Source organism: Sus scrofa, chromosome 3 (genome assembly GCF_000003025.6).
Source record: "Sus scrofa isolate TJ Tabasco breed Duroc chromosome 3, Sscrofa11.1, whole genome shotgun sequence".
Lineage (NCBI taxonomy): Eukaryota > Metazoa > Chordata > Mammalia > Artiodactyla > Suidae > Sus > Sus scrofa.
In genome coordinates, this window is record NC_010445.4 from 38,762,976 (window position 1) to 38,775,084 (window position 12,109).

At 59.8% G+C, this 12,109-nt stretch overlaps 1 protein-coding gene across 5 annotated transcripts in view; it reads right to left on the bottom strand.

The window, feature by feature from the left end:
- Positions 469-12,109, bottom strand: part of NAA60 (N(alpha)-acetyltransferase 60, NatF catalytic subunit) — a 49,419-nt gene continuing 37,778 nt past the window's right edge. For 3 of the 5 annotated variants that reach the window (XM_021088115.1, XM_021088113.1, XM_021088118.1), the window contains 6 exons: positions 9,333-9,448; positions 6,469-6,598; positions 5,281-5,377; positions 4,326-4,560; positions 2,772-3,126; positions 469-1,792 (listed from right to left, as the gene is read on the bottom strand). In XM_021088115.1, coding sequence (XP_020943774.1) covers positions 2,970-3,126; positions 4,326-4,560; positions 5,281-5,377; positions 6,469-6,598; positions 9,333-9,442 — 729 coding nt within the window. In that variant the 5' untranslated portion in view covers positions 9,443-9,448 and the 3' untranslated portion in view covers positions 469-1,792; positions 2,772-2,969. The other 2 variants (XM_021088114.1, XM_021088117.1) reach the window with 2 other exon arrangements.

Below are 12,109 nucleotides of genomic sequence, written 5' to 3' on the forward strand. Positions count from 1 at the left end.
CTCCATCCAGGCCACCAGCCTCTCGCCCACGACGCACACGGGCTTTGGAGGGCACAGAACTGGCTGGGTCTCAGGCCCACCACGCACAGCCACGTGGCTCTTGGGCAACCCCAGCCCCTGAACCAGTTTTCACTTGTCTAGGGGGGTGACAGGCCAACCCCTACCCCCCAGGGTGGCCAGAGGCTCCGAGGAGAGGGTGGGGCAAAGACCCAGTGGCCCTTGCCTCAGGCTTTGGGGTGAGACGCACTGGCCCAGGGTCCCGCCTGACCAGGCGCCAAGTCACCAGCTCTGGAACCTCTTCCCCGGGGCCTCAGGGTTGATTGCGACAACTGCAAAAGCCTGTCGCCCTGTAAGCTGGAAGCTGTGCTCCAGACGTGCCGGGGGACGAGCAGCTCCTGAGCCGCTCTCCGCATTGGGGCAGGTCCATGGGGACAGGGCCCAGAGTGCAGGAGCCTGAAAGACAGGATGTGACCAGTTCAAGTCTATTTATTCTGTGTGTAATGAGACAAAACACTACAACCCGTTCACCACAGGGCTGGACACTGCAGTGATGGCGGGGGCGGGGCAGAGCCTCTGAGCTCGATTATGAACCTTCTGGAAGACTCTTCCCTTACATGAAGGAGTGGAAATAAAAATCACATGATCATTGTTCACAGAGGTCACTGACACCCGGCTCCCTTGAGCCGAGCTCAGCATGAAGCCACTGCCACATGGAAGTGGGGCCGCGCCCTTCCTGCCAGGAGCGCCTTCATCCTCAGAAGCCCTTTCCCACGGAGCCGCGGCCGGGAGCTCTGAGCAGGGAGGACGCGGTCACCTGGTCAAGGGCCCCCTACCCGGGGCGTTCCTGTCCTCTGCTCTCGGGCTCTGGGACGCTGGGTGCAACGCCGTGCCACCTCATCTGCTCCGGAGGGCAGGGCAGGCAGCAGGCTGCTCCGGGGGACAGGGCCTGGGGACGCCAGGAGCACGGGACGGCCACACACACATTTTCTGGCACGGACACAGCCTCTCCGGTTGCTGCCCCAGAGGTGGAGGGACAAGGCACATGACTGGCCCCAGCCCCGAAGGCCAGGTCTCGCTTGACCAACGCTGTGTTCAGCTCAGTCCTGTCTGCGTCTGGCCAGGCCTCGGAGCCGCCGGGCGCAGGGCTGGGGGACAGGACCCCGGGGGCCCTGGCCTGTCCTCAGCCTGGCTCCCCTGGCAGCTCAGCTGAATGGCGCTTCACGGTTCCGCGTTCTTGGGGCAGAATGGAGTCTGCTCGCAGGAGGGGGCCTCAGAGGACTCGGCCTCCCAGCGGGGGGACCGGGGGTCACCATTCTGTTACCGAACAGCCTGTGAGTCAAGGCCCAGAGCCCTGCGTCGGGGGAAGCCTCCCCAGCTGTGCCCCCCAAGCACCAGCCCCTGGGGCAGAGGCAGAGGCTGCTCCCCGCCCCCCAGGCTTCTGCGGGCCAGTTCCGGACGAGGGTCTGGGGTTCCCCTTACTTCGCGCCCTCATTATCCTGAGGCTCCTGTGCCTTTAGGGCCCAGTCTGTGCAGAGCACTTGAGTGTCTCTCTTCCAGAAGTTTACTCCAGCTTTGGAGGAAGGAGCTGGAAGGAACGGGCAGCGGAGGGGAAGAGGCCATGAGAGGCACAGGGAAGGAAGCCTCTTCCTGCGCCCTTGCTCCGGGGCCGGCGGAGGAAACAGACCACAGTGAGCTCAGCCACACCAGGCCCCCGGGGCCGGCGCACACACGTGGGGGGACCAGGGCTCGGGGAAGTGAAGATTTCCAGGGCGGGAAGGAGGGCTGGAAGAGCCTGCGGGAAAGACAAGAGGGGAGCAGCAGTCAGGCCTCCACGGAAATGCTCGGCCCCACCCTGTGAGTCTGGCCTAGGAGCCCACAGCGCGGCCCAGGCATTTCTGACCCTTGAGCCCTCTTGCAGGGTCCACGGGCTTCCGCCGGTCCCAGCGCAAACCTCGGCCCCTATGGAGGTGCCAGCCCAGGAGGCCACGGAGCCTCTGCTGTGTGGGCTCGGCCTGCATCTGTTCTGGGCTGTGTCTGGGCACAAGGGGTGGACCCGGAGTCCCCTGAGGTCTGAGGGACCAGCTCCCAACCACGGTCACCGGCCTCAGAAGAGACCATGTCCATGCCGGGCCCTCATCCAGCAGGTGCCTGCCACAGGGCAAGGCCGCCTGCAGCTTCAGTGTGAGCTGCCGCTGCTGCTGGTACTAGCGCACACCCAGAACACAGCAGCACTAGATGGATGCTGAGGGTCTCAGGGGTGGGGGTAGAGGGGGCTTGATCTTTCAGCACCTTTTCAATTTTTAAACCACGTGAATGTGTTTTGTTTTTTCTTTTCTTTTTAGGGCCACATCCATGGCATACGGAAGTTCCCAGGCTAGGGGTCAACTTGGAGCCACGGCAGCACGGGATCCAGGCCACATCTGTGACCTACACCACAGCTCAAGGCCATGCCGGATCCTTAACCCACTGAGTGGAGCCAGGGATTGAACCCGCATCTGAATGGATACTAGTTGGGTTTGTTATCACTGAGCCACAACAGGAACTCCAGGGATGCATTATTTTTTGAAAAATTGTTCAGGAAGTGAAAAGCTCGCCAGGGCTCAAGGACTCTGTCCTCCCTCCTGACTCAGAACCACCCCAGCCCTGCTTCCCAACATCCCTGCGCAGCAGGTGCCCCATTTTTACTGTTGAAGGCAGCAGGCCCTCCACGTCTTGGTATCACCAACTCGGGCGGTTCTGCTCCCCTCTCCCCACCACCTGCTCTAGCGTACCTGTCGGAGAACCAGGTGCACCCTGCCCGCTCCACTCCCAGAGCCCGCGTAGCACCGGGCCTGCAGCTGGGGCAGGCCGATGGGCCCGGCAGGTGGCCTCTAGCTCTTTCACAGGGGACAGCAGAAGTCAGAGGGCCAGAACGGCAGTTCCCACAGGGCGCCGAGAGGTGGGGCCCGGTGGAGGCTGCCTGGCTGGTGTCACATGGTCCGGCTGTACTCGATGCCGCCCTTGGTGGAGATGCCTGACCATGGCAGGAAGCTGCAGAGCAGGCTGTGGGCCTGGCGGTAGATCCTATGCGGGATGGAGCAGGGGCTCAGGTTTGCTAGTGCAGAGCCCAGGTGCTGGATGTAGTCCGTGGGGCTCCGTTAAGGAAGACAGACGTGCCTGGCTGGCCCATGCCCCTTGCCCTGGGTGGTACAGTCAGCAGGGGCCTGCATGGTGACCCGAGAAGGCGGTATGCAAACAGCAGGCCATTCTCAGGGGGTGGGGGTGGCAAGAGCCTGTTCAGCCTCTGCAAGGCCTCACTAGACAAAGGGGGATTCTGCGGAGAGAAATAACACAGGGCAGAACCTGGTACAAGAGCACCTTCTGGGTGAGGCCCAGGCACAGGGACACCCAGGCTAAGACTGTACAGGCCTGGGGAGTTCTCGTCATGGCTCAGCGGAAACGAATCTGACTAGCATCTGTGAGTTCCATTCCTGGCCTCATTCAGTGGGTTAAGGATCCGGTGTTGCTGTGAGCCGTGCTATAGGTTGCAGACAGGGCTCGGGTCCAGCGTTACTGTGGCTCTGGTGTAGGCTGGCAGCTGCAGCCACCTATTGGACCCCTAGCTTGGAAACCTCCATATGCCACTGGTGCAGCCCTAAAAAGTCAAAAAAAAAAAAAAAAAAAAAAGACTGCACAGGACTGGGTGCTGGGGGAGGAGTCCACAGAGCAGGCGTTCCTGGTTCTCCCATGCTCAGTCCTCAGCAGCAGGGGCCTGTCCCGACTCCCTGGACACGCACAGTGAGCAAGGCCTGCAGGTGTCTGGGCCACACCTTTCCCTTTTACCCTCCTGTGAACGGATGAGCCCCGACTCTGTCATTCAACTTCTGTCTCGTAGACAGAGCACCCGGGGGGCCACACCCTCTGAGTCTCCGGGAGTCTCCTGCCTGCACCTGTCGAGGGCCGCAGAGAGTTAAAGAGAAGGGGTAGGGCAGGGCCACACCTTTGGGTCACGCATCCGGTTAAGAGGTTTGAACCCACGTGCTCAAAAGCAGCAACGACCCCTTTCACCGCCCCTGCTCCTCCTCTCCCCTGCCAGCCCCCGAGCGGAGGCCTTTGTCTGTCTTGTTCACTGTCACTTCCCCCCTGCAGCTGGGACGGGGGCGCTCCGTCAGTCCTGGACAGACAGACGGGTGGACCCTGGGCCCGGAGGTGGACAACCCACCCCTCAGACCAGGCTCAAGGGCCCGAGGGCGCGGCTTTCCCCACGTCTGCACACAGATGAGCCGGGGCCAGGTCCCCGCACCGCGAGGAGGCCCCGGCGCCTCACGCCAAGGAAGCAAGGATATAGGACGGTCCAGGGCGGGTGGCCGCCGTTGATGTAGAGGACGTAGGTGAAGCCGTCCTTGAGGACGCCACGGATGGAGTAGTAGTAGGGGAGGTAGTGATGCTGCTTGAAGTCTCGGTTTTCGTAGAAGTTTATGGCCGTGTTGTTGGTGGTGAGGACGTGCAGGTAGATGGCTTTGCAGTGGTCCTGGGCCGTGGTCGATATGTGATCCTTTAAACTCTCAAGTAATAGGGAACCTGTGGGGGGACAGAGAGGTGCAGGGCAGCGGGGGGGAGGAGGCGGGGGGCGGACGGGAGACGACAGGTCCCCACAGAGCCCTTGGCCACGGGATCCAAGACCAAGCTCCCCCGTGCGGACCTGCGCACTCTCTCCCCGGGGCTGCGCCCGCGGCGGAGACTCTGTGACCTTTAGACAACCCGAAGTGTTAACCTGAACCTGGAAAACGTGACAGGACAGGCCCGGGCTGCCAGTGAAGACTGAGCCACCATGTGGCCGCTCTGGCCGTGTGGCCGAGCGGGATGGGCCCCTGCAGGAGGGCGAGCACGGGGGCTCCGCTGAAGGGCAGCTGGGGCTGTTTCTTCAAGGGGGTTTTCTACCCTTCGTCACACATGCCCCGGAACCAGACAAAAGCTGTGTGTGGCGAGAGGCTTGCTAAGAGGTGCCTGGTCCCTGCTGGGGACCTTACGGAGCTGGCATGAACGTGATCGGAGCGGGTGTGGGAACGAGGCCGAGGCCAAAAGGCCTGGCGGTGGGTGGGACGGCTGGGTTGAAGGCCGGGGTCGGGGGGAAGGGGCCGGGAGATGTGCTGGGCAGGGAGGAAGGAGGAAGGAGGTCTGACCCTAGACAGAGGGACGTGGGTGGGGGAGGAGACTGAGGCACGTCTGTGAGCAAGAACTGTCAGGACTCGGGAGGTGACAGGATGCTGCGGGCATGGCGTCCGAGCTCTGCCCCCCTACCTATGCCGTGCTTTCTGAATTCCTTCACGACGCCCAGGCTTAGGATGTACGCAACCTGTGTGTCAACAGAGAAGCTGGAGGCTAGAATATCTCCGTCCTAGAGAGGAAGGAAGAAGAGGCAGGTCAGCCGTGGAAACTGCGGTCCCGGAACAGAGCCCAGCTCACCCGCCGACCTCCTGGCCATGACACCTGGGGACACGGGGGTGGGAGGGAACAGAGCAGAGGACAACGGGGACTCGTTCTCACGCCCGCCCAACTTTCCTGAAATGTGATGATGGCAAAACAGGTAGGCTGGAGCAGATGGGTGTCTAAGAGGCACACACGTCCTTCTGGCACTTTTGAAGAAACAGCCTCAAGGCTAACAGGCAGCTTCCAGCTAACGGTGGGCTCCCCCTCCTTGGAGTAAACACCCACGTGGAGGTCGGTGGCTAAGATGACCCAAAGGACCAAGCAGAACCCTGACCCACGTGTGTCAACCATGTGGCACAACACGGCTGTGGCTGTGGCCTCACCTTTTACATTGTGAGCAGGATTTGCTAACCCAGGGCCCAAGGGCCCTCACGGGTTCTCAGCTAGGGCTTGGAGGGGCTATGAAGCTGGGTGAAAAGGAACTTGTATCTTCATTTTCACAGCCTCTAACTGAAGCCTGGCATTCCCCTCAAGGTGCCACAGAAGCATCAGCAGTTTCTATGATGCTGCCACCAGGACAAGGAACAGATGTCTTCTCAGTCCTGACAACTTCTTTTTGGTTGGTTTTTCTCTTTTTTGGTTGCCCCGTGGCATATGGAGTTCCAAGCCAGGGATCAGATCTGAGCCACGGTTTTGACCTATGCCACAGCTGCAGCAATGCCAGACCCTTAACCCACTGTGCCAGGCCAAGATTGAACCTGCGTCGCAGTGCTCCTGAGACGCCACCGATCCTGCTGCGCCACAGCAAGAGCTGCAGTCCTGACAACGCTGCAGGTTCTCAGGGCATCACTCAGCACCTCCCTATTTCAAAACTGCCCGTGGTTAAGTCAGTGCACATGTGAGCGTCATCACGACACAGACAGAAACCAACTGGGTGAGTCACATGCCATCTGGGCTCCCAAACGAAAGCGCCACGGAGCAGGTGGTGTGATCCCATCTCGAGACCCCGCAGGGCCGTCCAGAGGTGGCGACCACCGCGTCACTGCCACACGCGCCTACCTCCTTGTGTATCTTGGTCCTACTTTTTATCTCAGCTACAATCATCCCCACGATGGCACCCCTGTAGGTTGCAGCAAGGGAAAAGAACTTCTTGTTGGAGGTGATGTCACGATACCATGAGTCTGGGTACCTGAGGAGGAGACAAACGCAGGTCAACCCGCCCCCCGGTCACGTCCAACCCCTGCTGTGCCTCACAGGGTGGACCCACGGGGGACCCTAGGCTGCTCTGGCCACCACGCCGCACTGATGAGTGGTCTGCCCATCACTCAGGCACCACCAAAGCGCACGATTCGCAGAGTGTCATCTTCGAGCAGTTCTCTGTCCAAACGGGACTGGGGATGGTGGGGAAAATGATCTTACGAGACACAGAGATGAGAGGGAAGTGGTGGTGGGAGAGCCGAGTTCACTGCGGAGTGGCACCTGAGTGTCGGGGACAGGCCCTCAAGGGCAAGGTGGGTCCGGGGCCCCCAGGGCTGCTCACCACGGGCCCTCTGAGGGAACAGAATGGTGACACGTGGTGAAAAGGCAGGTGCAGCCACAGCCAAGGAGACTGTCGGGGGGGGGCGGGGATGAGGGCCTGTTTCTGAACGGACACAACGGATCAGCCCGAGAGGCCTTTCTCGACACCAAGAGCCAGAGGAGGGGCTCGGACGCTGGCGGCCACAGAGCAGAGAGGCGCTCTGCTCTGCGTCACCGCCCAGCCACCGGCAGGTGCCACAGAACCTAAGCCGCACTCAGGCTCCTCTCCTGGTCCTCAGCACCCTCCCGCCTCCTGACCCAGGAGCGATGGGCTGTGTGACAGCCAGGAGCAGGGCATCCACGACGCGCCCGACGAACCACGGTTCTCTCCACTGGCTTTTGGAGCCTCAGGCTTCAGGCGCAGGAGGCTGAAGGAGAGGCAGGCAGGACAGGAGGGCCAGGCGCCTGGGAGGCACAGAGAACCTGCCTGCCCCAGGTCACCCTCGGCAGCGTGCAGTTCATAAAGATCTACTGGATCAGTCTGTAGCAGTGGGACTGCTCAGTCGACATTTTCTTTCTTTCTTTCTTTCTTTCTTTCTTTCTTTCTTTCTTTCTTTCTTTCTTTCTTTCTTTCTCTCTCTCTCTCTCTCTCTCTCTCTCTCTCCCTCTCTCCCTCCCTCCCTCTCTTCCTTCCTTTCTTCCTTCCTTCCTTTCTTTCTTCCTTCCTTCCTTCCTTTCTTCCTTTCTTTCTTCCTTTCTTCCTTTCTTCCTTCCTTCCTACCTTCCTTCCTTCCTTCCTTCCTTTTTCTTTTCTTCCTTCCTTCCTTTTCTTTTCTTCCTTCCTTCCTTTCTTTTTCTTCTCTCAGCCACATCTGCGGCATATGGAGGTTCCTGGGCTGGGAGCTGAATTAGAGCTGCAGCTGCTGGTCTGCACCACAGTCACACTGGATCATTAACCCACCGAGCAAGGCCAGGGATGGAACCTGCATCCTCCCGACACTATGTCAGGTTCTTAACCTGCTGAGCCACAGCGGGAACTCCCAACGTTTACTTTCTAAGCTATGAAGCCACTGCTGGGTCGTATCCCCAGAGGCTGCGACAAATCACTCCCATCAGGGACATAAAGGGCACCCCTCCTCCCTCCCTTCCTGCGGGCAGTGGGTTAAACAAGTCTCGGCTACGCCTCATGGAAATGGGATGATCAGGAGGATCTGGTTTATTTTTAATTTTTAAAAGTTTATACTGTTTGGAGTTCCCTGGTGGCACAGTGGGTCAAGGATCCACTGTTATCATGACTGCGGCGCGGGTTTAATTCCTGCCCTGGGAATTTCCATATGCGGCAGGCATGGCCAAAACAAAACAGGGAGCATGCACTGTCGGGAGTTCCCGTCGTGACGCAGCAGAAACAAATCTGACAAGTACCCATGAGGACGTAGGTTCGATCCCTGGCCTCGCTCAGTAGGTCTGGGATCCGGCATTGCCAGGAGCTATGGTGTAGGTTGCAGATGCGCCTGGGACCCAGCATTGCTGTGGCTGTGGCGTAGGCCGGCGGCTGCAGCTTTAATTCAACCCCCAGCCTGGGAACCTCCATGTGCCGAGGGTGCAGCCCTAAAAAGCAAAATTTTTCCACATTACAAAAGCTCTGTGTGTGTATTACAGAAAGATGTAGGACAAACAAAACAGATAAAGTTGTAGAAGCTAATCATGTACCTATGCAAACTACCGATAACACGTGGTAAGGATCCCTTTAAGCTTCTCCCTCAAGTCTTGAAACAAAGGCAGAGGGCGGTGCATACTGTGCTCTAGTCCGTTTTCCTTGCTATCTCCAAAAAAACCCTCTCCCTATAGACAAACAGACCTCAAGAACAGATTTTTTTCCTGGCTGAATAACACAATTATTTTGCACGCACATGCCCCGAGGTGGGTAACCAACCCCTCTGTTAGGATGTCTACGTGGCCCCTCAATTTTCTGAACGTCATGAGCAGCACTGCGTGGAGCATCTCTGCAAATGAAGAGGCTCAGGGAGTTCCCTTGCAGCTCAGCAGGTTAAAGATCTGGTGTTATTACTGCTATGGCTCAGGCTGCTGCTGCTGGGAGTTTGATCCCTGGCCTGGGAACGAGCACACGCCATGGGCACAGCCCACTCCCCCCCCCCAAAAAAAAACTTCTCAGCAAAGCCCTTTCAGGGACTCTTCACTTGAGGCACGCGGTGAGGTGCCGAGAGCCGGGGGGGCATCAGTGAGCGGGGCCTGGGCTCCCGACAGGCAAGGTCGCCCTGGGCCACCACCTCTGGGGCCCCCACCTTCACGCACGTCGTCCAGTTGGGCACCCGCGGATCTGTGGGCACCCCCGGCCGCCCCACCTCCCAATCCTCAGCTGCGGACAGCGGGACCACTGGACTCACTCGATGGGGAACCAGTCGCCGCACAGGTGCTTCACGGTGTCTATGTCATCGTGGCAGAGGAGACGAAGGCTGACCTCACTGAGGGCGCTGGACGGCACCACCTCTGTCATCCACACCTGCAGGGAGGCAGGGAGGCGTCAGGCACCGCGCCCCCCCCCCCCCCCCCCCGCCAGCCCAGCCTCCTAGCCTGCGAGGGCGAGGCAGGCAGGGGGAAGGCTAGCACCGAGACCACAGACGGAGGTCCCCTCGGTGACCACGCAACAGCCCCTGCGCCAGGCCCCGCACTCGCCCTCCCCCCGCCCCTGTGGCCTGGCAGGATGGGGACCCAGAGTCCCCTCGCCGCTCTCACCGGATGCCCCGGAGCCCCGCAAACAGCAGCCCGCCCCTGGGTTGGGTTTGCCCCCTCTGCCCCCTGAGTGCCCGCCCCAGCTGGCTCCTCCCGGGGGCCTCCAGTCTCCCTCACAGCCGCTGTTTGTTCACCGGGGAAGCAGCCCCGGGCCTCTCGCTGTTCAGGGCAGCCTGGGCAGGGGGCCGGTGCACCTGCCGGATTTTCCCATTTCCCCTGGAAATGGCACTTGCTGGGTGGGCCAGTCCCCCTCCCCTGCTCAGCAGATGCAGACCCGCGCACAGAAAAAGAGGCCCTGAAAGTTCAAGTCAAGGTCACAAGTTGCCAGTACTCAGGGAACGCCATTCGACCCAGGCTGCGGACAGAGCAGCCCCTTCCTTCAGCCGAAGGCGGGCGGGAGACCACGTGCTGGGCTCTGACAAAGTTCCTGCCTTCCCCCCCGGGACTTAGCGGTCATAGAGGAAGAGCCTAACCCTTCAACCTCGAGATCCCATAGTCGCACGGCCCCTGGGGATGGAGGCCAACCTCCTAGGGCATGCGAAACACACAAAGCCTCGGGATGTGGGCCTAAAATGCTGGGCCTGAAGCCATCGCACCTCCGCACCTCCGCGCCCACCTTCACGACTCCAGGTAACACACAGCACATGGTCTAAGTTTCAAGGGCACCATGACATTGGACCAATACAGAATGGGTGGCATTCTGCAAGACAAGCGGCCTGGCCTCTTCAAAAAGTCAATGTCACTTAAAAAAAACAAAAACAAAAACAGACCATAAGAGACAAGGCGACCTACAACCAAATACAACGCGCAAACGCTGCCGGGAAGAAATTAAAAGTCAGACACCACTTTGGAGGAACGTGGAGATGGGCTGGACAATAATGAGGACGTGATTATGAGACGATTAGGAAACCGTTAGGAATGGTCTCTGGTGGAGGATGCAGCGCTGATGCAGAGTCTTACGAGACGCGCTGCTGAAAGACTTGGGAGTGAAGCATCGTGAGGCCCAAAAGTAAACAGCTCCAAAACTCTTTCACTACTTAGGAAGCCAATGTGACAAAATGCTGTCGGTGTTGGATCTAAGTGGCAGGTTGATATACAATAGGAGCTTATCGTCCACACATTCGATTTCTCCCCATAATGGAAATCTTCCGTCATCAGCATTGAGGTTGGGGGGGGCTGGACTGACCTCAACGGACTCTGGAAACCGCCGGGCTGTGCGTGGACACCGTGAGAGTCTAGGCGATGCCCAAAGGCCAAAGGGAGCCCACGTGCAGTGCCTCCTGCTACCCTGACCTGCTTCCACCTGGTGCCCGTGAGACACGGCCACCTCCATGGGGGTCCCCAGGAAAGCCACGTGCCGGGGCTGAAATCCACCTCGAGGCTTGACCTCTGGGCCAGTAGAGCAGCTGCTCAGCTTCAGAGCCCTGGACAAGACCCCGTCATGCTCTGCCCAGTAAGAAGGCCTCCTTCGAGGGCCAGCAGGTCCACCACTGTCCAGCTTCCCCTTCACGGCACCAGCTGGCCTGAGGGGACCTCATGGGGTGGGAACTTCAAAGGCCAGGTCCATGGGGCTGGAAACCTGTGACTCTGGTGACCCTGAAGCTGACGTGGGGTGGACCGGGAGTCAGATGCGTGGGAGGAGGTTCTGCAGGAACCCTGTGGCTGTGGGGCCACATGGAGCGTCTTTCTGGCTCGTGTCAGACCCTGAGGGGTGGGGACCACGCCACCCTGACACATCCCTCTGCACAGCAGGGCCTGAGAGCCGAACCGAGGGGGGCCTGTTCCCTCTTCCTCCCCTGTGCTATGAGCCAGTGCCTGCGCACTGGGCACTGCCCGTGTGGTGTCTGCTGGTCAGGGCCCCTCCTGGGACAGATGCCAGGTCAGGAAGCAGCAGAAGTGTCCACCCTGCATACTGAAAAGAGGGGCATCCTTGGCAGGAGCCCTGCTTGAGAAGACTTGTCGCTCAAAGGAACCTCTGAGCGCTGAGCAGGGCAGAGACGGCCGTCCACGACCCTGTTTTCAGAGGGCAGGACCAGGCACCAGGCCGCAGCTGCTGAGTTCTCGGCTTCAAACAAAAACCAAAAACAAACTACCAACCCAAACCACCAAAAATACTCCCAGGCTTGGCCAATGTGACCTCCCTGTGTTGCCTCTGAACCTTCCGTAGCCAAGACGCCACCTGGCTCCACCTCTTTAAACCACAGGGCCACCCCCTCACTCCCCTACCGCCCCCACCCCCTGCCCTGATGGTGCCCAGGGCATTCTGCTGGGTGTGACCTCAGGGACCTCGTGCCGGCCACCTCTTGGGAAATGGACTGGTCGACCAGAAGTGTCAACTCCTGAGTTCTAAGAGTCATCTCTGTCAAAAATACATCCCGGCAGCCACTGGCTAAGACGCGGCCGCCCAGTCACTCCAGGTAAAGGCGCTGCT